General features: G+C 44.1%; 1 protein-coding gene across 4 annotated transcripts; it reads left to right on the forward strand.

Moving 5' to 3' along the window:
• Positions 1-1,568: 1,568 nt before the first annotated feature.
• Positions 1,569-24,111, forward strand: bcorl1 (BCL6 corepressor-like 1). 4 transcript variants are annotated; one of them, XM_053879673.1, is made up of 12 exons: positions 1,569-1,731; positions 12,288-12,371; positions 12,454-14,964; positions 15,160-15,292; positions 17,167-17,604; positions 17,762-17,937; positions 19,528-19,776; positions 19,857-20,023; positions 20,690-20,835; positions 21,705-21,782; positions 22,040-22,211; positions 22,365-24,111. In XM_053879673.1, exons 2-12 carry the CDS (start codon positions 12,366-12,368, stop codon positions 22,693-22,695), a joined length of 4,407 nt encoding a protein of 1,468 aa, XP_053735648.1. In that variant the 5' UTR covers positions 1,569-1,731; positions 12,288-12,365; the 3' UTR covers positions 22,696-24,111. The 4 variants fall into 4 exon arrangements, with proteins under 4 accessions (XP_053735648.1, XP_053735647.1, XP_053735649.1 ...); XM_053879672.1 differs by lacking the exon at positions 1,569-1,731 and adding an exon at positions 7,412-7,571; XM_053879674.1 differs by lacking the exon at positions 1,569-1,731 and adding an exon at positions 7,441-7,575.
• The last annotated feature ends 1,193 nt before the right edge of the window (positions 24,112-25,304 follow it).

A 25,304-nucleotide genomic window follows, 5' to 3' on the forward strand; every position in this document is an offset into this window, starting at 1 on the left:
GGTATATGGAGGCTTTGCCTTCTGGCTCAGCTCTCTCTTATGGACAACAGTGCGGCAAAGGGATTGCAATACTGCCCCTGCTGCCCCAGTCCGCCGACCAATCTCCAAATCCCTAATCCCCTCACATGAGAACAACACCCCGAGACTTAACTTGAGGCAAGATCTCAGTCCCAACCTGGAGAGAGCAATCCATCCGTTTCCGGTTGAGAACCATGGTCTCAGACTTAGAGGTGCTGATCCTCATCCCAGCCGCTTCACCGCTTAACTTCACTCAGACGCAAACCATCTGAATGAATTTAAGTCACGGTCCATAAAAAAAGAGTACATCACAAATACTAATTTGATTAATGATACTGTCTAATGAATTCAAAATTACAAACAGTCCCTCTATTATTTGAATTTGAAAGTGTTTTGAATACCTGTTTATGGATTTTGAGGCAGATCCTTTGCAAAGCGCCAGTAAAAAATGAGTGCCCTACAAAAGCATGTAGCGTGTCTTAGTTGTTTTACAGAGCTCCTCACAATGGCGGAGGCTGATGGACGTTTGGATGGGCGGGGCCTGAGAGGTAGAGGTGGGGAATGTTTGTGTGTATGTGAGCAGATTTGTTCAGCAGCTCATTAATACAACAATGACTGATGTCGTGTTACACAAGGTTGAGAGACAAAGCATTGTGAGAGGTGGATGTTGTGGTCAGCCATATTTGTTTACGTTCACCCTATGTAGTGTTCGGGTGACGGTGCGCTGCACTGGTGAGCTAAGCTGCTTAGTTCTGTCCATTATAAATGTAAATAATCACAATTTGGACATTTAGGAATCGATTCAAAATGATTCATGGCTGAATTGCAACCCTATTTGTGGACAAATGTGAGCGTTTTGCGACATACATGACTCCCAAGGTGGTAGTGAAAATGATGATACACAGGTGGGAAATGCGGTTGGACAGCGGCTCACACAAGCCATGGGGATTGGTTGAGATTCCATAAACAGTTATCCGGGGGGATTGACAAAGGACTGCAAGATCCAGTCAAATGTTCTGAAAGACAGCAATTGCTTTCCAAAAAAAGACCAAGACCAAGGGCTGTTCTTAATTTATGTTATTCATTTCATGCCAGCATTTAGTTTGTCATCGCTGTCTGACTGGACAACATAGTTAGGGCACAGTTTCAAACCCATATAGCATCAGACAGGTGGCTACACTATGCTCATTTATTCAAAAAGGAAAAGCTCAGCTGACAAGGACTTGGATAATATGGTCAACGGAGCCCAGATTCAATGGACTGGATCGTGTTAAAATGTACCCGTCAGTCACATGTTTCGACCCAAAACGCAAGTAAGAGTACATAAATATCAGAGGAAGCTTGTCATTTCAACGCGTTTCAGTCGAATTGTCACCAACTTTCTTGACACATCGTGCTATTTTTGTCACTCTGACTGATCCAGAGAGGCACCGAGGGGCTGATCGGCACCGAATCACCGGTCTACTTCTTCTTTATTCACCTGTAGGGCTCGAGTCGGCGCTAGGACCCAGGGTGCGCGATTTTCATCTCCAGCTGCTGCAGACCGAAAACTGGCAATAAGGGAAGATCGCGAGGACAAACCAAAATTACATTCTCCGCTCATTCCGCCTGAAAATCGCATCCGCGACCCGACACGGAAGGATCCCCGTGGACGACGCTCGCTTGTTGCGCCGCGTGCAGGCGTCGTGGCCGTGGACGGCAGTGGAAGACAAGGTAAGACGGTGCAATAGCATGCGATTACTAATAACAAAGGCGTTACTGGCGAGCAGGGGGCATTGCTCAACGGCATTTGGGGCGAGTGAAACTCCACCAAACTTTGACCTGGATACGTGATAGATCGTCTCCGCGGATGCCGCGGGAGAGGCGGAGATGTCTCGGTGCTCTCCCGCGGCATTATGTCGGATCGTGTCACATGTATGGAGGCAACTTGTGTGTCGAGATGACATTGGCGTGTGTGCGCGCGTGTGTGTGTGTTGTCCACGCGTCTGTTCCCCTTAAGCCGACACGGAACAACTACCATGAAGTGATGAGCCTCGATGTTCGGATATGCCCGAGCCATTTATGAACCTGCGAACCTCAGCCTCGTCTGTTTGTTGTGGAATAATTCATCAGCGGAGATGGAAGTGAGAGCGGCACCGAGCCCGGATCAGGTGAAACTTAGTCGGGACGTCTCGGTCTCTGACGGCCTGCAACAACTCCGATCTGTCCGGATTGCGAGTCCTAGAGGAGACAGATGACCACTTTGTAGGCGACACTGTTCCGAGTGACATCAGGCCCGCGACTGTCATGGTGCCTTCACGGAACATCACAGTCTGGATGCGAACTAAGTTTTCCAGACATCAACCGCGGCGAGCGACTGGTCACTGAATGTGATGTGTCAGCTGCCCGGATCCTCGATGCCCTCCGTCCACGCGTGTTTTTTTCAGTTTCCTAATTTTTGATTAAGCCATCTGTCAGCGATGTAGCTGCTCACATGCAGCCATTATCGAGTGCAGGGCAGTTGGAGGCTGGATAGGAAGTAGTTTGCTGCTCTCAGCGGACACGGTCTTTGTCCAGCACTGGCTCCTCCGGTCACACGGAGCTTCCGTGGGACCGTTTTTTTTTATTGCAAAATGAAAGTGATGTCCGTTAAATTACATAAAGTCAACAACAAAAACGGACAATAGTGATGACTCTGATGATGTGGTCCGTATCATGAGTGGATCTCTGGACACTGAAGCAGGGGCTCGACCACTCCACCCACTGACCTGGTAACGCTGGATGTAGATGCAATGTTTTTGTTTCAGGGCAGGGATGATGGTTGATGGTGATGCAAGCAGCGGAGAAACGTTTCTCATAACTGATTTCCAAATGACCTCTTGGGTTTGGGGATGAAAAAAAGGCTGAACATTACCAGGTTGGATTTCAAATAGGAAATCCTGGGTACATCAGTTATGAGATCATACCTTGACAATTGGATTAAAATACACCAGTTATGAGTTGAAGGAGGACAAAAGTTTGGTTATAAGTAAGATTTATGAGTTGTGTTGGAGCTATGATTTAAAAGCCAAGTTGACCACATTGCTGCCCTGCCTCGTCCATAAAGCTTTTGACAACCTGCGATAGTTTTGCAAAGGTTGAATTGTATAGTTAAACTAAAAGCTTAATCAAACAGGTGAAGTTATGCAAAAATGTAATGGGAAAGAGTGACAATGATTAGATGAAAGTCACATGTATAAATGAAAATCACTTTTAAGTTCTGAAAGAAGAATGTTGTCTTCTCAGTACAACAGTAATATCTGTGAGTTGAGTTGGAAACTTGATCTTTTCCACCCTTTTGCCTGGTGGACTACAGTGAAATGGTTTTGCATGTCACATATAAGACTAAAAATACAATCACTACTTGCAAACAGGACTGGATGATTGAAGTCCGTTTTCTGATTTTAAATAAGTTGTCAATAGAAAATTTTACAGATAAAAAGGCATCGCCAAAGTTCATGGTGGTAGATATATAAAATAAGTTTTTAAAAAATACTGATGAGTTGATTTGGTTAAATAGTGTTATGAAATAATTATTTTAAAATATATAATAAGGAAAAAAGTGAATATCACTAAAATGTATTGAGATAAAATTGCATGATGTCGAATGAAATCCAATTGTAAAGAACTGGAGGGAGGTCATCAGAGTTGAAGGTGAGAGTGCAGACAGGGTGGAAGGATCGACAGTGACTGAAAAGTAACAGCAACTGTGCCAGGCTAGATGGTGTCAAGCTGAGGCTGAGGGAAATGCAATAATCCGCCTTAGTTTCCTATCGGATGCGATGCTCGTTTATAATGGCATCAGCACCATTGAAATCCATTTGAAAATGGGTCCAGACCAGAACTAAACTGTACACATAAAAACGCCAGCGGCAGCAGTGTTTGATGAAAAGACAGTCCATATTAAACAAATAAAATTACTGCAGCATAACTGGATAAACAGAAAGCATTTCTGTGGTTAGTTGTTTCCTTTATTGGAGGATCTCCATCATAACAATAATCTCCACCCAATAAAAAAAAACAGCCTGTAATCTGTGCACTGTAATCCTGGTGACCTTGACGTGCTGTGGAGGTCTAGTTTTTGGTGTAAATTAGTATTGAATGAAATTTTGTGCCAACTGTACAGATTGAAAGCTCTTGTGGGCCACAGAAAATGACTTGGAGGGCAGGATCTGGCCCCCAGGCCTGTGGTTTAGAGGCTGACAAAAAGTTTTCATTGGGAGGGACCAGAAAGGACAAGATTTGAGGAGCGGTTGGATGGAGATGCGAGGAGGGGGCGAGGAAGGCAACCAGTGAAGCTCATGGGTGCAAGATGGGTCTAGGTGGAGGAGGACAACTCGATGCGGCAACCACAAATTGGAACGATAAAGAAGGCTTTACAATTGAAATCAAAAGTTAAAATGATGAAAGAAAAAAGGTACAATGATGATAATCAATACTGAGTGCGAGATGACAATGTGACATTCTTGGATGAAATAGATATAAATAAGTCAAGACTGAACAGTGAATATTACCGGACACAAGTGTGAGATGAGAGCAGTTATTGAAAAGTTGAAAATGCTGATAAAAGGTACAATATCGAGTCAAGTACAATTATTGATATTAAACTATGTCAGACAGAAATTGACAAAAATGTAGATTCTGGGATTAAAATGTTGAAGCCGTGATTAAAACGAGGCATACCGAAATATATATTTAAAGTACAATATACAAAAATCCATTAATGTGCCATTTGGCACATTCATACGCACCAATGGACTGGTCAGAAAATAACATTGTCTCACATGTTAAATGCTTCTGTTTAGTGTGCCAAAAGGGGATCATGGATTTGATCTCGCGTCTTAAACTCCAAGGACCCATCCTAGACAAAAGGCTTAATCAAAGTGACTTTGCGACTAAACTTGGATTATAAAATTGAATTTTTATCTGTGATCATCTTTTGATTACAGTACGCGGTATGCAGGGTTGTCACACACCTCTCCAGCTTGAGGAGCGCTCAGAGAGCAACAGCTTTTGTTACACCAGATGAAATATTGGTGCTTTCCAGCGGTGCCAAGCCCACTCCACACTCCTCCTTGTTGTTGATGAAACCTGGTTTAGTAAACATGATTTACAAACGCAGAATTGGCAAATTGTGTTTTTAGCCATAAATAGCGGTTGGGTTTTCACATACAAGTCAAAGTAGCTGTAAATAATGTTATGCTTGCAGGTACAGTATTCTGAGTTTCTATGAGTTTTTCAGTTGCGTGCTATCATTTATAAATATTTCAATGCAGAAATATGTCGTAGGTCCACATTGAAAACATGACAAGAATGGCTGCAAAATGTTTTTTGTTACAGTTTGTCATGTTATCTCACATTTTCAGACCTTAATGGCTCCTTAAATGGGATTAAAGCTGTGTTATTAATCAATATAAACATGCCACGCCAAACCTTCCTCTCACCACACACACACTGGCTGCTCTGCCTTTGCCATGGTCGAAACCTTCTTGGCAAATGAGAACCAATTGCTCCTGCCACAGTCTTTTTGTCCCAAAAGGCTTCATTTTACTATCAACAGCTTTCCAAGGCAACGTCCTTGATGGTTTATGGCAAAATCATTTTAAATACCTTTAGATGGATGTCGCTGGAGGAAATATATTTTGGTAGCATTAGTACGGGGGATTGTGCTGGGGATGTTTGTCTTCTGGCAGCTTGACTAAAACCACTTTGGCACTTCAACTGGCCCCTCAAAGTGAGCCTCCATCGCGCCACCGTTGCATCACTCGTCAGAGATGATGAGGCTGAACTTGATGACAACATGATGGTTGATACTTGTTACAGATAAAAGGGAAACTTCCTTTTAGCAACAGCAGCACAGCAGCTAATGCTGTTAAGTAAGCTCATTTCAGTTACCCTTTGTTTCATACCGATCAAGCTTCCATGACATTATGACCACCGATGTGAATAACTTTGATCAGCTAGTCACTGTGGTCAGGCTGTCTGACTCTGATACCTGGCTGAAGCTGGATGAGTCCGAGGTTCAAAATGGCTCATGTATTTTTGCGAGTTAGCAAAAATGTTTTTAATGCTGAATGTGCATTTTGAATCAGTCGATTATTGAAATAGTTTGTACCGTTTTGATGCATCGTCCCTCTTTATATGTGAGCATGCATCTGCCTCTCATCCCCTGCTCCAAGTTCCACTGTGGACAACTGAATTTCTGTTGAAGCACTTTGTCTTGTCCTGGAAGAAAAGAAATAAGAAAACCTATGGATTTGTCTAATAATGGCAGCATTCTTAAATGCAGTTGGCAGGAGCGTCATCCCAAGTTACGCTGATCACAATACTGGCTCATCACTGGAACATAATGGAAGTTTGAATGTCTCAAAAAATCATGCTCACACTTGTTTTCATTCATACATTTTTCAAAGCATCTCTGGCGATGAGTTTGAGCTGTGCAACCTCTACTTAAATCTGAGTTTACCTGTCCTGAAATAGCGACCACTCACATACAAGATGTTCAGGGAATCAAAACTACTCCTGATTAATGGTGTTAGAATTCCTTAGAGAAAACCTAGATGCATTGCTATGCTGTATACTCTCAAATATGTGTAGTTTGGTGAACATATATTTAGTATAAGAACATTTGTAAATCAGAGTAAAAATATTTTATGAAAACGGCTTGATTTGATCTGCCTTCAGATAGTCTAAAACCTGTCATGTTGTGTGAGTACATTCTTAATATGATGACTCTCCTGTGTAAAAATTACATTAACAAAAGTCATTACTTTTTGAGATGTATTTACAAAAGTAGCTTAAAAGCTTAAGCATTTTTCAACAATGTTTTGTTTTGGTATTGACGGAGCAAGGGCTTTGTGACAGTGGTGAAAATGTTTTATAGATAGATTTGCCAAGTTAATTTGGTTTAATGTGACAAGACAGTTCCTAAATGTTTCACTTAATGGGTATGGCGTTGTTTTTCATATAAATGATCCAGTGTGTTTTTTATTTTTGTGTGTTTGCTGGCTTTATTTCATAGTCAAGTCATCTCACAAGGTCCCGGGTCAAGACAAGTCACCCGACTGGAGCCGGTCACCTCTGCTCCTCAATAACACTCTCTGGACTCAGCACGGCGCATAAATAATAGTTTATTGCTTCTGATAAGGCTTCTCAGTTCTGCGCACCGTTACACTCTTTGGTCGCGATCCTCTGTTCCCCCTGAGCGGCGAGATCCCGCGATGCATGCCGGTACCTGTAGTGCTGGTCGCTCCGCGCCGCTCCAGTCTTCTCCTGGGCGTGGATAGGCGAGCACTACATCTCCCATGCTAAAACTCGCCTCCCCCCCTCACACAAGCAGACCGGAGATACGGAACGGACTGTCTTGGCGACCCCCCTTACCCTTCCCACCTCCTCCTCCTCCTCCCAGCCTCCCGCCCCCCGGACTTTTTAGAACCGAAAACCGTCGAGATCAGTGAGCAGCCGCAGACGAAGCTGGACGCTGCCGGATTCGAGTCCCCCGTGTACGACGCTCACATGCCATCTGGATGAGAAGGGTTCGTAAGTGTTTTTCAGACCTCGCTTGTCTCCACAGCAGCCCGAACGTGGACGAGAGTGTGGACGGCACACGTTCGTGGGTCCGGGGGCTCGGTGGACGCCTCTCGCCGCTCAAGTGGCTCAGGGAGTCCGCCGAGGCAGCGACGTTACCAGAGACGGGAGCACTTGGCGTCAGGTCGGCCGGGGATAAATAACAGTAGCCTGTCTCAACATGTAAGCCGCCGGGAGCTGCCGCTGCCGGTGCTGCTCACTGGACTTCGGCATATTGTTTGCCCCCTTTCCCTCGTCTCGGCAGTGACCCGCTCCGAAGGCTGCGTAATAACTTGGTCGTCCTCCGCCGTGTTACTTATCGGCCCGTCCACTTTCTAGCGAAGCAGTTGATGGAAACCTGGAGTTGACTCGCTCTTCCTTGTTTTGTTGCGCATCGATGTTGACTTACCTTATCAGGCGGGGATGTGACACACAGCCACATTGTGCTCCCACGACACAAGATGTCCACGGGAAGAAGGGGGTCAGCTCCCGGCACTAATTGGGCCGCTTTCATCTTGTGGGCTCGTACCTGCGAGGAGGCACTTGATGGTTGACTCCTGGATCCCAGCGCCACTTCAGCGCCTTCTTGTTTCGGTCAACGCTCGCGTTAGATTGAGGCGTTTTATTTGATGTCAGGCCCGCATCATCTGTGCATATATTTATAAACCGACACTAGAATTTTAATGATGATCTGTTCTGGGTTGGTCCCATTGAGCGTTTGACTCAACGCATTTTCGACCAATGTGACTGTCATCGCATCACCACCATTTTCACCAGGTGATCGCCCACATTATTAGTTGATTTGAATGAGATGAAGTTTCATTCAACATCATCATCGACTGAAAACACTCCAACTGTGAGAGTTCTTTTTTGTCCACACCTCACTTCTTTCAGAGGCAGGAGTAGAATTTAAAACGCTCAGTAAGAAACGTGAAAGTTGAGGACCCGTTCAACTGCTCACTCTTTCTGAGCACCGGTGGAACGCAGTAGCTTGAGGGGTGCATGCAGTATTTACATAAAAAATCATTTTGATTCATTGATTTTACATGTTACATTTGGTCATATCATATTTGGTTTATTTAAGGTAGGATGTCTGAGAATCGACCTTTTAATTTTACCTGTTCAATCCATACCAAAACAATAGGAGCCATGTGACACTTAACCTTGAATGGTTACTGGCCAGTATGGTATATTCTGATCCAACCAATGATGGCTTTTTGCCTGCTAAATATATTGTATTTGCTTAACAGCTGTTTTGATTTGATGGTACTGAGCTCTTTGTCTACCTTAGCTGGTTCATCCAGTTTCTTCTGAATTCTGTTTACAGCAACTATGCTAGTAATGTGTGGGTTATTTTGTCCATTGACCACTGGGGATCTTTTTTTTGTGACCAGACAGATCATCAGGGTTGGATGTGAGTTGAAAATTCAATATATGGGAGCAGTTAGTGCCATCGTCAGACTCCAACTTTTTATCTGTTGGATAACATTTTCGTCCGTTTTCTGAGGACTGATGGGATCTGAGATGTTCCCACACCAAAGTGGGGATGTTATGTTGCCACTTGGTCATCGGTGAGGTGGACATTTTCAACATCTGCATTTACTTAATTCAATGTGAGACAATTTAATATTCATTTGGATGATGATGATGATTAATGCGGATTCCTTTTTGTTTTTTACACCGTGAAGCATTAGGGATGAGGATCGGCACCTCAAACTCTGAGATCATGGTACTCAGTGTGGTGTTAATGAAGTCAAATAGGGAACATTCTCTTCCACCAAGTTAAGAGTGTATGTATACAGGGTTTGTTCTCAAGTGATGGCAGACTTGCTAAGCTTTTAGCAAGTATGAAAGTGTTCACGTGGCATTTCGAGGTGGATGCAATGACTTTGCAATAGAGTTGAGTGTTGAGCAGGTCGTCTCAGTTATGCTAGCGTGAACGCTCATCCTTGGCTCACCTGCTAATTTCCCTGTGAGGCTTAGTCGCGCTGTCTGCTGTGGCTACAGATGATGATGAAGAGACGTCCAGGCTCCAGGTTTTAGCTTCTTATTTGCCTAATTCAATCGGTCGGATGTACATTGGGGCCATAACGCACCAATAGCAATTTGTGCGATATCAAACAGCACCAAGATACCTGTGTAAAACCCACTCAAGTTCAGATTTGAACCCCTGCAAATATTAGCATGTGTGTACTTTGCGATTGTCTGTTGTTGGAAACTTGTCGGGCGCACACGCACAACGTGATAAGACAGGCGGCATGAATGCGTCTAAATGCTGCATGAAAATACGTCGATATGTGGAAAAAAATGTAAAAGATTCTGCTTTTTTCATTGGGAAATGGAGCCTGGTGAATGATCGTGTGTTATGAAAAAGCACCATGGCTTGACACCAATGCTTGATTTTCATCCCTTTGGTCATGTATGGCTCTGACCTCTGGGTGGCAGCCCGCTCCCTTTGAAACAAGACTGTGGGGCTCCCGCATCTTGCACAGAAAGGAAACCCCTGTCATCTCACACTCACGTTAGGGAAATTTCTATATGAAGGATGAGCATCTATCTTGAGAGAGATTAAGGATTTATCTGCAGATTAATTACCTGGACAGAGCCCACTCAACCACAGGAACTTAAATGCATCTAATGTGAATCTGCCACGTGTACTCCTCTGTATAAATGGAAGGAATTACCATTTAATTTAATGAAATTGTAAAATCCGGTTACACGTGGTTGACCTGCATGAATCGTTACTACCCCCGCTCCCCTTTCCCTCTGATATCAAACATATTAAGGCCGTTTACTGCTACTTTAAAATATGTATATTCGAAATGAAAAACAATTAGTTTTTAAAATTTTCGACTGTTATTTTGTATCTTCATATTGCCTTGAGATTAGCTACTTTAAATAATCTCCAGCGACTCAGCCATTTCTATGAGTAAATATCTCCAGAGTTTCTCAGAAGCCCTCAGGTACATAATTATTCACAAAGAGCATGGTTATTAAACAACCTAAAAATTGTCCTGAATTAAGATTTGAGGGTTTTCACTCGTCTTTATTTAATATAATCTCAATGAAGTACACCGCACATCGACAGCGCCCTAACTTAACATGAAGGTATTCTCAGTGTAATTACATTGGGTCTTTGACATCATAATTCTGAATTTTTGTTGTTATCATCTGCTCAGTGGCATCACTACTGACTGGGTCATCTGGTCTGCACTTATCAAGCAGGAAACCATTAGTTACTGATGGATGATCTTGGGGTCACCGATACAGGTCTTTGCTGAATCGTGTGTTTTTTATTTCCCATTGGGAATTCACCGGCTTCTTGTGTTCATCTTTTAAAAATGCCTATCCCCTGAAGTGGTTTCTATTTCTTGAGCAAAACTCGAATTAGCTTTGAAAAAACATACAGGTCCCATAAAAATGTTTGTCTAATATAGTTGTCAATGAGCCACAGTGTTCCACCTTTTTATAACACGTAGCATCCTGACCTCTGAGTTATTTTGTGTGGTGCGTTCTTGTATTTAAAATGCAACATAAAACTGTAAAACCTCACCATTCAGGAACCTATTACAGTTTAATTAGCTCTTTTTGATTGCTAACTATAGCTATGCGTACGTATTCCCATTTGACCATTGTCATTTAAATGTGATTAGAAAACATTGTTGAAACGTGTTTCTACAGTTTAACCTAATTTGCATAATAATGTGTTTGTTTTGAAGTTAACTTGAGGAGAACTCAACCCCACTGCGTCAGTAGCGTTAGCAATGCTAGCCAGTCTTTTTACTTGTTTTAGATTTCTTTAGAAAATATGCAAACTACGGTGTGGTTGGGAGACTAGTTATGACGTTGAATGCTAATTATTATGTGGCATGCAAACCTCTGTATATATTAAGCATTTCATCTGACTGGCAATGGTGGCCTTTTCATGTCAGGGCTGGTACTCTCACCTCTGCATAATGATGTTTGGGGATCTTCTGTTTTCACTTAATTTACCTCGCGTGAGGACACATTTTCCCACCAGAATGTGGCTTCTCTTGAATGCTCCTGGTCTGCCGTTGTCAGTTCCTATCAAAAACGATCTTCCGAAGGAAGAGATGAACCAGCAACAGGTTCCGACAAGGCTTGTTGACACACTTAGGGAGCAAAGGTTGGCCCTTCAAACAGCTACTCTTGCAAAGATTGCTGAAAAAGTTCAAGCTGTTCCTTCTGTAAAGTTGTCATAAGCTCAGTGCTTTGCAGTGTTATTTATTTTTGGCCCAGTGTTGGGGTTTTGGACATTGTTATCTTAAGTTCCTGGCTGATTCTGTGAGGGGATTGGTTTGGACTCTAGGGTGGAGTTGTTGCAGTTTTCACATAGTGCTGTTGCCCTTAAGTCTCGGTTTACTTAAGGGTTTGTCTCCAGGAGCAGTGGGCTTGTTGCTTGTTTACTCCTGTCTATGACAACAATGGATAAGTGGTGTGCCAGAAAATGTGATATGATTCTTTAAATTAAGCTATAGTGCGAAAAGATGACAAACATGCCAAAACATGTATTGGATGAGACTAAAAATTAAGATATTGGGCTGGAACTGATTCGCACAGGTGTGCAGTGATTCACAGTGGGAGTAGTTTTTGATGGTTTTTCAAAGCAAAAGCAAAATATTTTTTTTGTGTAATCGGTTGCATCTCATTTCTATGCCCCATAGACTCCTACCATTTCAAGAAATCATTGCGGATGACTGACTCAGCTAAACGTCGAAGCATGTTGTGTTAAAGAAACACTTATGCAGGTAATTGTTCGACTTCCGATTCCGGCTTAATTACGGGACTGAATCTACTTTCTCTTTTTAATTAAAATGTTTTATTACTCAGGTGGATCCTACACTAATGAATGTAGGGGATGGCGGCACGGTGAGCAGAGAGATCAGTGCTCCAAATAAAGCGTCCACTACTATGGTGGGAAATCCCCCCCAGACGCTACCCCCTGAGTTCCGAGGAGATGTTACCCTCAGTCAGCAAAACAAAGCTACTACAACAACAGACTGTAAGACAGCGAGAGTCTGCCCGGACACTTCCAATTACAACCACAGCCTGCAGCTTTCCCCACCTCAGCAGCTCAACCATGCGTCGATGTCTGGCCCAGTCCTCCGCAGCTCAGAGAATAGGGCAGACACCAGAGAAGACACACCTAAATTAAAATCTGACGCCCTCCCCGCACCTCACCGGTCAACTGGAGGAAAAGTCAGCCCAGAGGACTCGCTCGAGCCCAGTCACGGCCTTGTGACGTCAAAAGTGGAATCAGAAAAAAGCGTTCCACCTGGTTTCCAGCACTCGGTGCTAAAACCAGCCCATCCTGTGGCCTTTCTCCCACCTGCCAATTTCTCCTCTCCACTTTGTAAAATCGCTCTCCCACCAGCACTGGGTCCGATTGCAGCATTGAGAGAATCAACTGCCAGTCAGTATCAGAAAGACATTCAGCCTCAAAGCTCAGGTGTTGCCGGATCAACTCTTATGCAGCCCCTCCCCTTTCCTTTCCAGTCAGGAGCTCCGGACAAAAAGATTTCAAAACCCAAATCTAACCATTCAACTTGTAAGACCACCAAATCTGCAGGGGAACTGAAGACGTTGGCCTCTGCCGTGGCTTCGCCAACCATGGCTCTACCATTGCAGCACCCCTCGCTGACCTCCGCTGCGCCCACCTGCTACACTTTATCTCCCACGGCTGCCATTTGTTGTGGCTCGGCGCTGGCTAGCATCACCTCACAAAGCCGGAAGCTCAATCATGTTGAGAAAAACATCAGTATCGACAAGACCCCCATCACTCCTCTGAAAACAATCCCCCCTGCTGCTTTAGATCACCAAGCTGTTTCTTGCCCATTTGAATCAGGGGATGTACCCCTGGATTTATCTGCTAAATCTAAACGTACAAAATGTGTAGTTGACTCCCAGGTTTCCAAGACCGAGGCCGGAAATAAATCAAATGTCTCAGAGTCCAATCGGAGGGATTTTCTGAACTCAAAAAGTAACCATTCTTCAACATATACTTCCGCTGTCCCGTACCCTGTTTTACCCAACACACACAAAAACGGATCAAATCAAAAGCAGCTACATCGGCCACAAAACCACCAGGTGACAGAACCGAAACCATTGTGGTGCAAAGGGTCTCCTCAGGACCCAATTAAAAATATCCCAGGAACTTATGTAGGTGTGGCTAGCCCCATACTGGCCTCTACTCTTCGAGGGAAAGATGGAACCTTCGGCGATGACTTTCAGAGTTTTGCCAAGCAGGAGCTTATTTCTATCATCGACCAAGGAGAACATCTAGCCTCAGTAGGAAAGAAGCCATCCTGTCTTACCAAGTGTAACCAACATGCTCAGGGTGCCAAGCATGTTAAAAACACCAGCACAAGCGCTAGTAAGAACTGTCCAGCTAAAGGAGCCCTACTGACTGCCCTATCCAGCTCCACTAATATTCTCCAAAAAAGCGCAACTATCAAAACGCAGGTGCCCTTCTCTCCCAGTGTTGGTCAAGTGTGGCAACAATCATCTCATCATCCACATCCAGCGTTTTCTGTTCCTAGGAAAATTCAACCAGGTTCCCCAAAGGCCACCACAGGTTCAGGCGTTTCAAAGTTCCACGGTGCGCGCAAGAGCCCCCCCAAAACGGACAGTGATAGGTGGGACAGTACGTCTCCCCTGTCTAACCTCGCCTCCATTGTGAAGCAGCAAACTCTGGAAGCTACTGCGCTCGCAGGAACTGTTCAGGCAGGGGTGCTATCGTCCAGGCTAGCTGACAGTCACACGCTGATGAGTGATTCCCAAGTAAGAAATACGAACCTAAAAAACCCACTTTTCTGTTCGGTGGAAAAAAGGGCTTGTGGGTCATTCCAAGGGGACTCGAGTAACGCTTTGAAAATACTTGAAAAGGTTAACGCCATGGGGACTTTGGACGCTAGCACAGATATACACACCAGTAAACAAGTTGGGGCCAAGAATGGCTCCTCGAAGCCCACCGGCCACTCTCATCCTGTCAAGGGCAGCGCATCAACAAATGGGAACCGGATGGACAGCAAGTTAGCCCAGGTTTTGGAAGGAACTACACTAAAGACGGAAAGTAACACGTCGGACAACACCCGCAGTGAAAAGTACCAGGGTATCGTCGCCTCCATCCTAACAAGCCAGCGCTCGCGAGATGACAAGTTTGAGAAGACGACAAACGGAACCAAAGAAGAGTCGCCGACCAAAGCAAAAGCTGCTGCCATTAAACAAAAGAATGCCAGTCCTAAAAAGCCCGTGAAGGTGAAGTCATCACCAGATCTGTCAAAGAAGGCTGCGGAGAAGAGAAAGCAAGATAGTCCAAACAACGCGCCTTGCCAAAAGAAGGTGAGTGAAATCAGAATCACACCCATATGATGTCAAATTCTGAATCAGCTCAGTTCGCAGTCACTATTAACAACTATTGTACCAGTATGGTTTTAATTGTGAGCCGCTGTGGTGAGCCGAGCAGTCATTATTTCCCAGACAGCATGGTGAGATCCATCATCCACCAAGTTCACGCTCACACCCTCTGAATTTCAGCCGAAGAAACCAAGTGCACCTGTTCTGGAGGAGAGTCTGTCGGCGGGAAAACAGTCCCTGCAGAGTGCTGAGCAGGTTCCAGCGGAGAAAGCCCAACCCTGCAAAACAGAGCAATCAACTGCCACTAAACAAGGTAAACTTTTTGGTTTGTCAATAACGTTCAGACCCAGGACCCGATCCTCATCTGCTTGGATGGAATCAATTTGTTTTAGCAAAGTGAGTTGCTGCAGCTTCCAAAAACACCTTAAACCATGACTTCTACATTTAAAATGACTTTTATGGGAAGATAATGTTTTGATATATTTGACCTGTGCACACTTCCCCTTTTATTCAGTTTTATATTTGCCACAATAAATGTTGCTAATATTGGACCTGACTTCAGTAACGGATGAAAACTGGATTTTTTTGTCATATAATTTCCTTTTAATGACGCTGGTTGAGTAAGATTTATGCTGCGTTCCATTTACCTTGGAAGTAGGAAGTTGGAGCTGGGATTGGGAATGACGCCGTGGTTCGGTGTGCTAAAGAAAGTAGTGACGTTCGAAAAGATATCTTGGATTGTATTCTCGAGGTGGTGAGAATTCTCCTACCTTCAGACCAGGAAATCTCGGGCAACGTCACCTGGAACCGTAACTGGGAGTTTACCAGCACTACTAGCCAATAGCCTGGTACAATGATTCAGTAACCAAGGGCTTGTTGCTTCTTTTCAATTTTGTTATCTTTGTTCTTTTTTGTTATTGCTAATGGATGTATCCGGCCCCGGTGTTGATGATGAATCTCACACTAGCATTTTGAATCCTACTACCCACATCCGTGTCACAATGCTGCACTCACATGGCTAATGTCGAGCTATTAATAGGTGAGATGTTTCAGCGAGGGGGTAGCTACTGTGCGGGGGACAAGAAGCATAGGTTCGGTGCCATGGTCAAGGGCACCTTGGCAAAGGTGTCAGAACTGGTTGCTCTCCCACTTTGTTTTTTGCTTTTCCTTATGAATACTTGCAGTGGGTTTGTTAGCATATTAGCATTTAAACGTCGTAGCTCCAAGATGATTTTTTTTTTTTAGTTAAGGTGTGATGTTTACGCGAAATGAAATTGGAAATATGCGTATCAGAAACAAGGATGGTCATGGAGTTATAGAGAATTAAGTGTCAAATTTGAGGCCCAAGGGTCAAACCCTGTCTGCTATGCTATTCCTTGTGGCCTGCCAGAGCTTGACATGTGGGTTGTGACGTGTGTGTGTAAGAATTCCCCCCAAAACGAGACTGTCTATAATGCATGTGAATATAAAATATAAAATCTGACGACCCAGTCCAGAAGTCACAGAGGCACCATGACTACCAAGCAGGAGCTGATCAACAGCAATGAAAGATTATCTGGATTGTCTGCCCATGTCTCACATGTTTGCGCTTTATTTCATCACTTTCCTTGTTGACCGTGGTACCAAGTATATAATTCACAGTCGGCTCCGTCGTCATGGCGACACTTCAGCGTACAGCATGATTTAAAGTCTGCATACAGTGTAGATCTTAGAAAATTCACCAGGTCCACTTTGCTTTCCATCGATTGACGCCCTGCCGGAGCGATCCATTGTACTCTGGACTATCGTGGAACCCAGTGAAATGCAGACAGAAATAGAAGCCCCGTGCATCTGAGTTTTGGAAGTAGGGCTGCCCCTCAACACAGTTAGTCACTCTGGTCTTACTGTGACGTCTCGCTGAGGATGCAGCGTCGTCGCTTTCGTAACATCACCGATCGTGGACTGTCAGTTTTATTCTATGGTTTAATCGTAGGTGAGCAAGATGTTGAGTGAGAAAGGCGGGGAAGTGAATATTTACTGCTTTAAATTGTGGCCCCTGGTGTGAGTGGGTTTACCTCCCTGGGTTTAGCGGGTGTATCCTTCTGAGCCATAACTTGGATCAGGTTCATTGAGACCGGTAGTACTAGAGTGGCATGTGGAATAAACTGACAGAACCAACAAACAACATGCTTGCCTTGATTTCATCAGATGCAGAGGTCAGTTCGGAGAGATCAGAGGCCAAGAACACATCTGACTGTAACGAGAGCGACTCTCCAGACATCTCTTCCCCGAGACTCAGGAAGGGACGGCGGCGAGCCGATGAAGCCAGACACGACCTTTGGGGCTTTGCTACACCTTCTCCTCCACCCCCAAATATTCTTCTCTTGCCGACCCCGCCTTCGCCCCCATCCACACCCACCCAACCAGCACGCCGTCCACGAGGGCGACCTCGCTCAAAACCTCTGCCCGATCAGACAGTTCAGCAGAACAAGGGCAAGACGGACGGAGACTCGTCGGCTCATAAGAAGCGCAAAAGGTACAGGAGTAAGAAGTATCAGACTGGCGACTACATTACGGAGAAACTGGAGGATGGGGAGACGCTGGAGGAATCGGACTCCATGAAGCAGGAGGATACTACTGCAGAAGGTATGGCATCGCAGCTCAACAACTGTTGGACCTTTGGTGGACATGGAAGCCCAACGATGGATGGCAGATCTGTCCTGGGTTTCCCCAGTCTTGGCAATGGTCTCCTCAACTTGCTGCTCAGTATTAAATATTTTCTGTAATTCCACCGTCATTATAGATTCTCAGCTGAGTCCTGCTGCCTCGAGTCCAGATCCTTCCCCTCGGAGACCCCCCTTCACCCGCTCTGGCTCGATCCACTACCAGGACAGTGAGCTGTCACCAGAACGTCCCGACAAGCCCTCAGGGAAGAGGAAGTTCAAAAGCAAACACCTGTGCGACGGCAGCGAGTCCAAGGTTAGATGCCCAGTTTCACAGCTGTAGCTTTAGCATTAGCTTAGATCGCCTCCCTGTGGTTTAGAGGGTCAGTGTTCTTTTCTCCTGAAGTTCACATTCTATTTCAACATTTCATTTTGATGTTTATGAATGAGTTTAGAAGAAGAAAGTTTGGAATTAATACAAGTGCGGTTAAGTTGACCCCTAAGTGTTACAAATGTTTTGAAATTTAAGTCTTATGCTTCAACATGCAGTGACTGCCTCCCAGTAAATTGTGGCTGTGCAGACATTCGAGGTCAGAGACCCGCTCTACCCTGATGTGTTTAATATATGTGAAAAAAGTATTTAAAAAATACAGAAAAACGAATGAACATCAAAGTCCAATAAACAAGAGAAATAAATTCTAAATATAATAAGAAAATATCCAAAGTGAATAAAAAAAAATAAAAATCAAACATAAACAAACAAAAAATCCTGGTGTAGCAGAGGTGAAGCGCTATAACATTTATTTTTAATAAAAGACCACATCTAGCTTTTAATAATTTAAAGGTTGCCTTGTTTATTGTTTTTCTTTGCCTCAGCGCCGATAAGTGTGCTATTTATAACATTAAAACCCATTTAAACTTTATTCAGTTTCAAACATTTTTGTTTGAATGATTTATCTACTAAATAATCATTATTATTTGGTTGCCAGATTTGCTCCTGTCAACTTTCATGGCATTCATTTTACTCTAAAGTAGTACACACATATCTGCGTCGTGTTTTGCAGTGGTCAGTATGGAAGACAAGCTAGAGAGGTGGAGGTTTGCCTTAGAAAGGAGAGGAATGAAGGTTAGCCGCAGCAAGACAGAATAGATGTGTGTGAATGAGAGGGAGCCAAGTGGACAGGTGACGTTACAGGACGCAGAGATAAAGAAGGTGGGGAGGTTTAAGTACTGTGGCTCAACTGTCCAGGGCGATCTAGGGTGCGAGAAAGAGGTGAAGAAGCGGGTACAGGCAGGATGGAATTATTGAGAAAAGTGTCAGGTTCGATGTGTGACAAAAGGGTGTAGGGCAAGGATGAAAGGGGAAGTGTCCAAAAAGGTGGTGAGGCCAGCAATGTTGTATGGTTTGGAAACAGTGGCACTGAGGAAAAGACAGGAGGCAGAGCTGGAGGTAGCAGAGATGAAGATGCTGAGCTTCTCTCTGGGAGTGAGCAGGATGGATAGGATCAGGAAGCAGTCGATCAGAGGGACAGCACATGTCAGGTGTTTAGGAGACAAAGTCAGAGAAGCTAGATGGAGATGGTTTGGACATGTACAGATGAGAGAGAGCCAGTACATTGGTAGGAAGATGTTGAGGTTGGAACTGCCAGGCAGAAGGTGGAGAGGAAGGCCAAAGAGGAGATTTATGGAGGTGGTGAAGGAGGACATGAGGTTGTAGGTTTGAGAGAAGAGGAAGCAGAGGACAGAGTGAGATGGAGGAAGATGAGGGGAGAAGCCGAAAGGAAAAGAAGATGCTGAGGGTAAACCTTGTGAGAGCAGGATGAACAAGCTGTGAACTGCAGTGGGTCTGCATTTTGTCAAGAAGCTTTAAGCTAAATGATGTTTACATGTTGCTTGTGTGTTTCAGACGAAGACCAAACGCGGCAGCTTAACCAAACGGTCACTTCCTCTTGATGAAGATGAGGTTGAGGTGAAAAGAGAAGACAGTACTCCTCCATCTACCAAGAGTTTGCTGAACTCTCCGACTAATAATAAAAGAAACAGAGATTTGGAGTCTTCTCCCAAAAGGCCTATTCCACCCGAGGTGCGTCGGCTAATCGTGAATAAAAACGCTGGCGAGACTTTGCTGCAGCGTGCGGCTCGTTTGGGCTACCAGGTAGGAGGCTATTTAAAGTGCACCTCGGCAAATTCAAAATAAACAGGAGAGTAAGCGTGTTTATCCTTCTGGTGCCACAGGAAGTGGTTCTGTACTGTCTGGAGAAGGATGTCCGAGAGGTCAACAGGCGGGACAACGCCGGCTACACTGCTCTGCACGAGGCCTGCTCGCGGGGTTGGACGCAGATCGTGGAGATCCTCCTGAAACACGGAGCAGATGTCAACTGCAGCTCTCAGGACGGAACACGGTAAGAGCTGTGAGAAACTGCTGTGAGACTCGGGGGAACCCTGGGGCCTCACAGCAAGGAGGTGGCCAGTTTCAATGTTTTTAAATTCCATTTTGCTTTTCAATATTGTGTATTATGTTTTTTATTTTATGACGATATTTTATTTTATTAAGCATAATACCATTGCTCATGTGTGTCTACCAACATGTAGTCAAAAACAATGACATTTTATGAATTATTATTTTTGTAAGTGTAAAAAAACATGCATAAAAAACATAAAATCATTGAAACACAATTTGCCAAATATTTTTTGCAATAGATTGTGAGTTTGTACTGTAAAAGAAAACAGAGAAATTACGGGTTTAAAAAAATCAATATTGTATTTGATGGATAAAAAAATAAATGTATTTTCACATAGTTTCTAAGTACTACATTTAACAGCGGTATTTTATGAACCTTTTGTGTAACTATAACAATCAAACAAAATAGTAAACACAACATTCTCTTCAGTTGAGCTTCACTGTATTCTTAGTCTTCTGAGTTGCTGAATGAAAAAAATATTTAAGTGGCAAACTGAACTCTTGACAGGAGAGCGAGGTGTCATCTTTTTTATTAAAAAATACTGGGAGTGAAATCCTCCACTGATCTTATTTGAACTTGGAAGTTTTAATCTGCCTCTCCTCACAGGCCTCTTCATGACGCAGTGGCCAGTGACAACCTTCCCATCGTGTGGTTGCTTCTCAATCATGGCGCCGACCCGACGCTCGCCACCTACTCTGGACACACGCCAGTCAAGCTCGCGCACAGTCAGAGCATGAAGGACTTCCTGTCAGGTGAGCGCTTTCACTTTGCAGTGGCTTCCTCTACTCGCAAATAAAAATGCCGCCATCTTGAGCGGCTGCTTCCTGCCTTCATTGAATTGATGTGTTGAAATACGACACCTGAAAACTCAGAGATGAATGAGACGAAGACACATTGTTGCAGATCACCTTCTCTGCTTCGCTGACTGCTGTAAACATAAAGGAACAGGCTGGTGAAATCATACGTGAGCTGTGATTGATGATTTAATATGAACAGCATAGAAACCTAAATCAATGTTTTGCTAAAAAGACTATTGAATGAAGAACTAACTCGAGCAATTAAACAAAAACAGCCTGCCAATAGATGCAGGAATGAGACAAAAAACCCAATTTCAGACCCCACATAGCCTGGGTTTACTGCTTTTAGACCAGTTTTGATAGGTACTGACCACTGCTGACCTTGAACCAGACAGTTCTAGCTCCAAATATCAACATTAAGCAATTGTTTTTTAAGCAATTGTTCACTTTGTACAGCAATATCTCGCTCCACACTGTTTTAGAAACTTCATCACAATGCATTTGTGACATGTTATTTACCATGGGGACATTTAAGGCAGGCAACCAGAAAGAAATGCAAAATAATACAGTCAACAGGATCAAATAAAGAGGAGGCCCCAGCTCTTGGACGGTGAACACAACACAGAGTGTTACTGAATTACAGATAACATTGAAAGCATCAAGTATTAAATACTCACAAAGTGTGTTTTTCATCTATTATATAAAGTTACTTTTCACTGCTGCAAAACAAATTTAAATTTTCAGACAATGTGTATTTGAAACTGTACATAAATACCAGGTTGTGTGCTCCTGTGTCTGAACGCCAACTCGTGTTTTCCCTCCAGAGTACTTCACTGACCTGGAGGGCCGCGGGGAGCAGGATCCCCAGACGTCGTGGGAGTTCTACAGCAGCTCCCTGTTTGGTAGGAAATTCTCAGTGTTCTCTTTTTAATAATCCATTAAAAACAAAAAGTAATAAAATATTCTGTTTCCATAGAAAATATTTAGTGGTTTCTTACTTTTAAGTTATTAAATGGATCTTATTTGGGTTACAAAACGAGCTTTGAAACTGCGTGATTGATGTTTTGCCAATTTAAAAGCCTGTGAAGCGGCTGTACAGTAGACGGCCGCTAGGGGGCACCCTGGTACAGCTCATGCTGACCTTACCTCTGTCCTACAGAGACGGAGCAGGAACCGTGTTGGGACTTCCTGCTCACGGAGCAGAACCAGGAGCAGGAGACGAGCGAGACGAAGAACCCGGAAGTGGAATCGGACAAAGACTGTCTGGTGTTTGAACTCTCATCCGAACCGCTTCTGCCCTGCTACCATGTTCAGGTGTCACTAGCACAAGGGTGAGTCACGCTCTCCACCCTTCAGCCGTGAAGTTATGATGCCCTCCCCGACACTGTCTGGGAGCTGTAGCATGACTCATGTGGAGCTCAATACCCAGCAAGGGTCCAAACGTCCAAATGGTGCTGACTTTGAATCCGATTTCACCCCTGCAGCTTCTGCAACTGGTTCCTCCTGGCCGATGTGGTCAAGCGCCTGAAGGTGTCGGAGCGGATCTTCCAGGCCCAGTACCCGCACCTAGAGGTGGTCAGCATCTCACGGGACGAATTCTGCAGCCAGGTGCTGGTCAGCCAAGTGAGCTCAGGGCTGGCGTCGCCACGAAAAGGCAAAAGTAAGGAGGAGGAGGAAGACGGGAGCGATGAAGACGAGGGACTTGTGCACTTGGTGAGGTGTGTGCCGGAACTGCAGAGACTACTAGGCTCATCCATTCACTTTCTCGGCGAGGAAGACGAGGAAGAGGACGAGCAGACCAGGAAGAGTCGATAGCCTCTGAAGAACTCTGACACCGATAACCTTTGACCTCAGACAGAAGGAGATTAAGAGATCGCAGCGGTGCCACTTCACGGACCTGCACGCAGGAGTGGCCGGTGCTGGTCAGCAGCTTTCAGGTTCTCAACTCTATATTTGAAATACGCGAACAAACCTTTTTTTTTTTAAAACAAGGATGGCACCAGACTCACCTGCCGTCACAGAGCGGAAGTTCAGCAGGCGTCAGGCGAACGCAGACTTTTGTGTAGCTATTTTTGACATGAGCTGATCAGAGGATTGTGTCGGTGTGAACTCTGGCGTGAAGACGCTGAAGGTCGGGACGGAGTCTCAGGAGAGACCACATCACGTTCCCTCACCACAACCATGTCATACAGCTGAAAGCCTCCACTTGAGGGAAAACCTTTGATCATAAAAGTCCGCTTTGGTTATCTACATCATTGTAGGAATTTCACTTGAAGTCACACTTTTTTTTCACAACCCAAATATTTATTTTAGTTATTGAAATAGCATTATTTGAATTATACTATTTAAATGTATTAAGTATTAAAAAGTGTTGTTCAAGTGAAGAAGTCTGCCTTGATTTTCTGAATTATTTTTTGTTCTAAATTATTAGGTTGAAATTATTCATCTAAATCTGATTTAAATCCTGACTTAGTGACAGCTAGTCCCTTCATGTGCTGTCTGAAAAAAATGAAAAATAAATGTCTATTCAGAAAATCAAGGCAAACTTTGATAAAATAATATTTTTCAAAATTCAAATTAAAGGACAGTCACATCATTTAAGACACATGAGTGTGATGTTCCAGCGAGCACATGAACGCACCACCAGGAAGTTGCAGAAATTTGAATCCTCGGATTTGTGTTTGTTTTTTTCCCTCAAGTGGAACGCCATTTCACCACATACACTTTGGGAGCTTCCCGTTGTGTCCACGAGTCCTGTGGATCCCCCTCGAAGGACAAGTCCTGAACCTGCTCCCACTTCCCTCTGAGTGCTTTTTGTTGCAGTGCTCTCTCCACACTGTTTTTGTTTTTTTTTGCTTTATTTAATAGTCATTAATATATTTGACCTCTTGTGTGTCTGATCCTGGGGAGAAGTTGCTTTGTCAGGTTGGTGCTTTTTTTTTTTTGTCAGAATCCCTTTATTCCTCCCTCGCTCAGAGTGTTTCGAGAAAAAAGGCAGAAGTACAGTTTTATTGTACTGGTGCTAAGAAAGATTTTGTGTTGACAATCAATGATATTTTGGTTTGAGATCACAAACTGATGAACATATTTAAAGAGTATAGTGGCGCAGGAGAGGAAACACCAGGAGTGAGAGACTGTGAAAGAGACTTTGATTCTTTTTAAGAATAAAGCATGACCGTGAATCATAGTTCCCTTTTCTGGTGTTTATGAGAAGTAGATTATTAAAAGATTTAAATTCATTTTTCAGTTTTGTTTCATTCTGTGTTGACCTATGTGTCAATGTGGACTTGTATAGCTGTACTTGTGGGGACCAGTTATTGGAAGCACACCTCATTGTGGGGACCTTTTGCGATGTCGCCCCCCCACAAGCTCAAGCCTCAATTTGAGGATTACAACTTCAATAACAAGGTTATTATGATTGAATTTAAGTTTAAGTTGGTGTGGTGGCTGCTTGTGTGATAGATGTTCACAGCACACAGAGAGGTGTGTGTGTGTGTCAAGGGCGGCTATAGCTCATGAGCGTGTGGGTGTTGACTTTACTTGTGTGATTTGTTTACAACGCTGACAGATGTGGGTGCGTGTGTGACACTGTGGGAAAGTTTCTGTGTCCCAAATCCTCAGGGAAATCTCGTGGAGGCAGGAAACCAACTACTTCAGTGCTGCTTTCCACTTGTCCTCGGAACTGGGACATTCCCAACTCTGATGCCTGATGTTGAATTTCCCAGTCCGAAGGTGGAAGACTTCTCACCACCCAGAGTTCCCAATCCAACGTAAACAGGACGCAGAAGTTTAGAATGAATGAATTAAAGGAAACGTGTTCCACAAATATGTATTGATCAGGAAGTAGCTTATACTGGGACAACACACGCGTCAGAATAGCTTTTTCTTTTCCAACCTCGATAGCTGGAGCACACTGAACTCAAGTGTGACTTCCTACTTCTGAGGTAATTGGAACGCAGTATTGCTCCCGTCTCTTCTGTCCAGGGCTGCTAGCTTCTTAGTGTGTCACCACGTTCATTGCAGCGGCCACGATCAGTTCCTTCAGCAGGTATCAGTCACAAGTGAGGAAAGAGAAGGAACCCAGCTGATACTGCTGTCTTCCTGGAGCAGTTGAACATTCAGATGTTGGTTTGACTGGTTTGATCCACTAGAGGGAACCAGCAACTAATATCTGCCACCTGTTTCTGTGTTCAGAAAGTGTCCAAAAATCCTGTGCGTTTTTAGTTCTTTTCTTCATGAGAAATAAGCACATGATGATTCAAAGCGACTCTAAAGGAGCTCAAGTGTGAGACAGTGAATACTGAGGTTTTTGCAGTGTGCTCTTTCCGTGCGAGTCATGTTTGGACTCTGGGAGCAGCGGGATCATGGGGGTTCTGCTGAGATCAGATGAGGTGGGATCTTCTGAAACAAATTCTTGTATTTGC

Source organism: Synchiropus splendidus, chromosome 11 (genome assembly GCF_027744825.2).
Source record: "Synchiropus splendidus isolate RoL2022-P1 chromosome 11, RoL_Sspl_1.0, whole genome shotgun sequence".
Lineage (NCBI taxonomy): Eukaryota > Metazoa > Chordata > Actinopteri > Syngnathiformes > Callionymidae > Synchiropus > Synchiropus splendidus.

Coding starts and splice junctions, on each gene's coding strand:
- bcorl1 (XM_053879673.1), top strand. Junction 17,938..19,527: donor GCGACGGCAGCGAGTCCAAG/GTTAGATGCCCA, acceptor TGTGTGTTTCAG/ACGAAGACCAAACGCGGCAG. Junction 20,836..21,704: donor CATGAAGGACTTCCTGTCAG/GTGAGCGCTTTC, acceptor TTTTCCCTCCAG/AGTACTTCACTGACCTGGAG.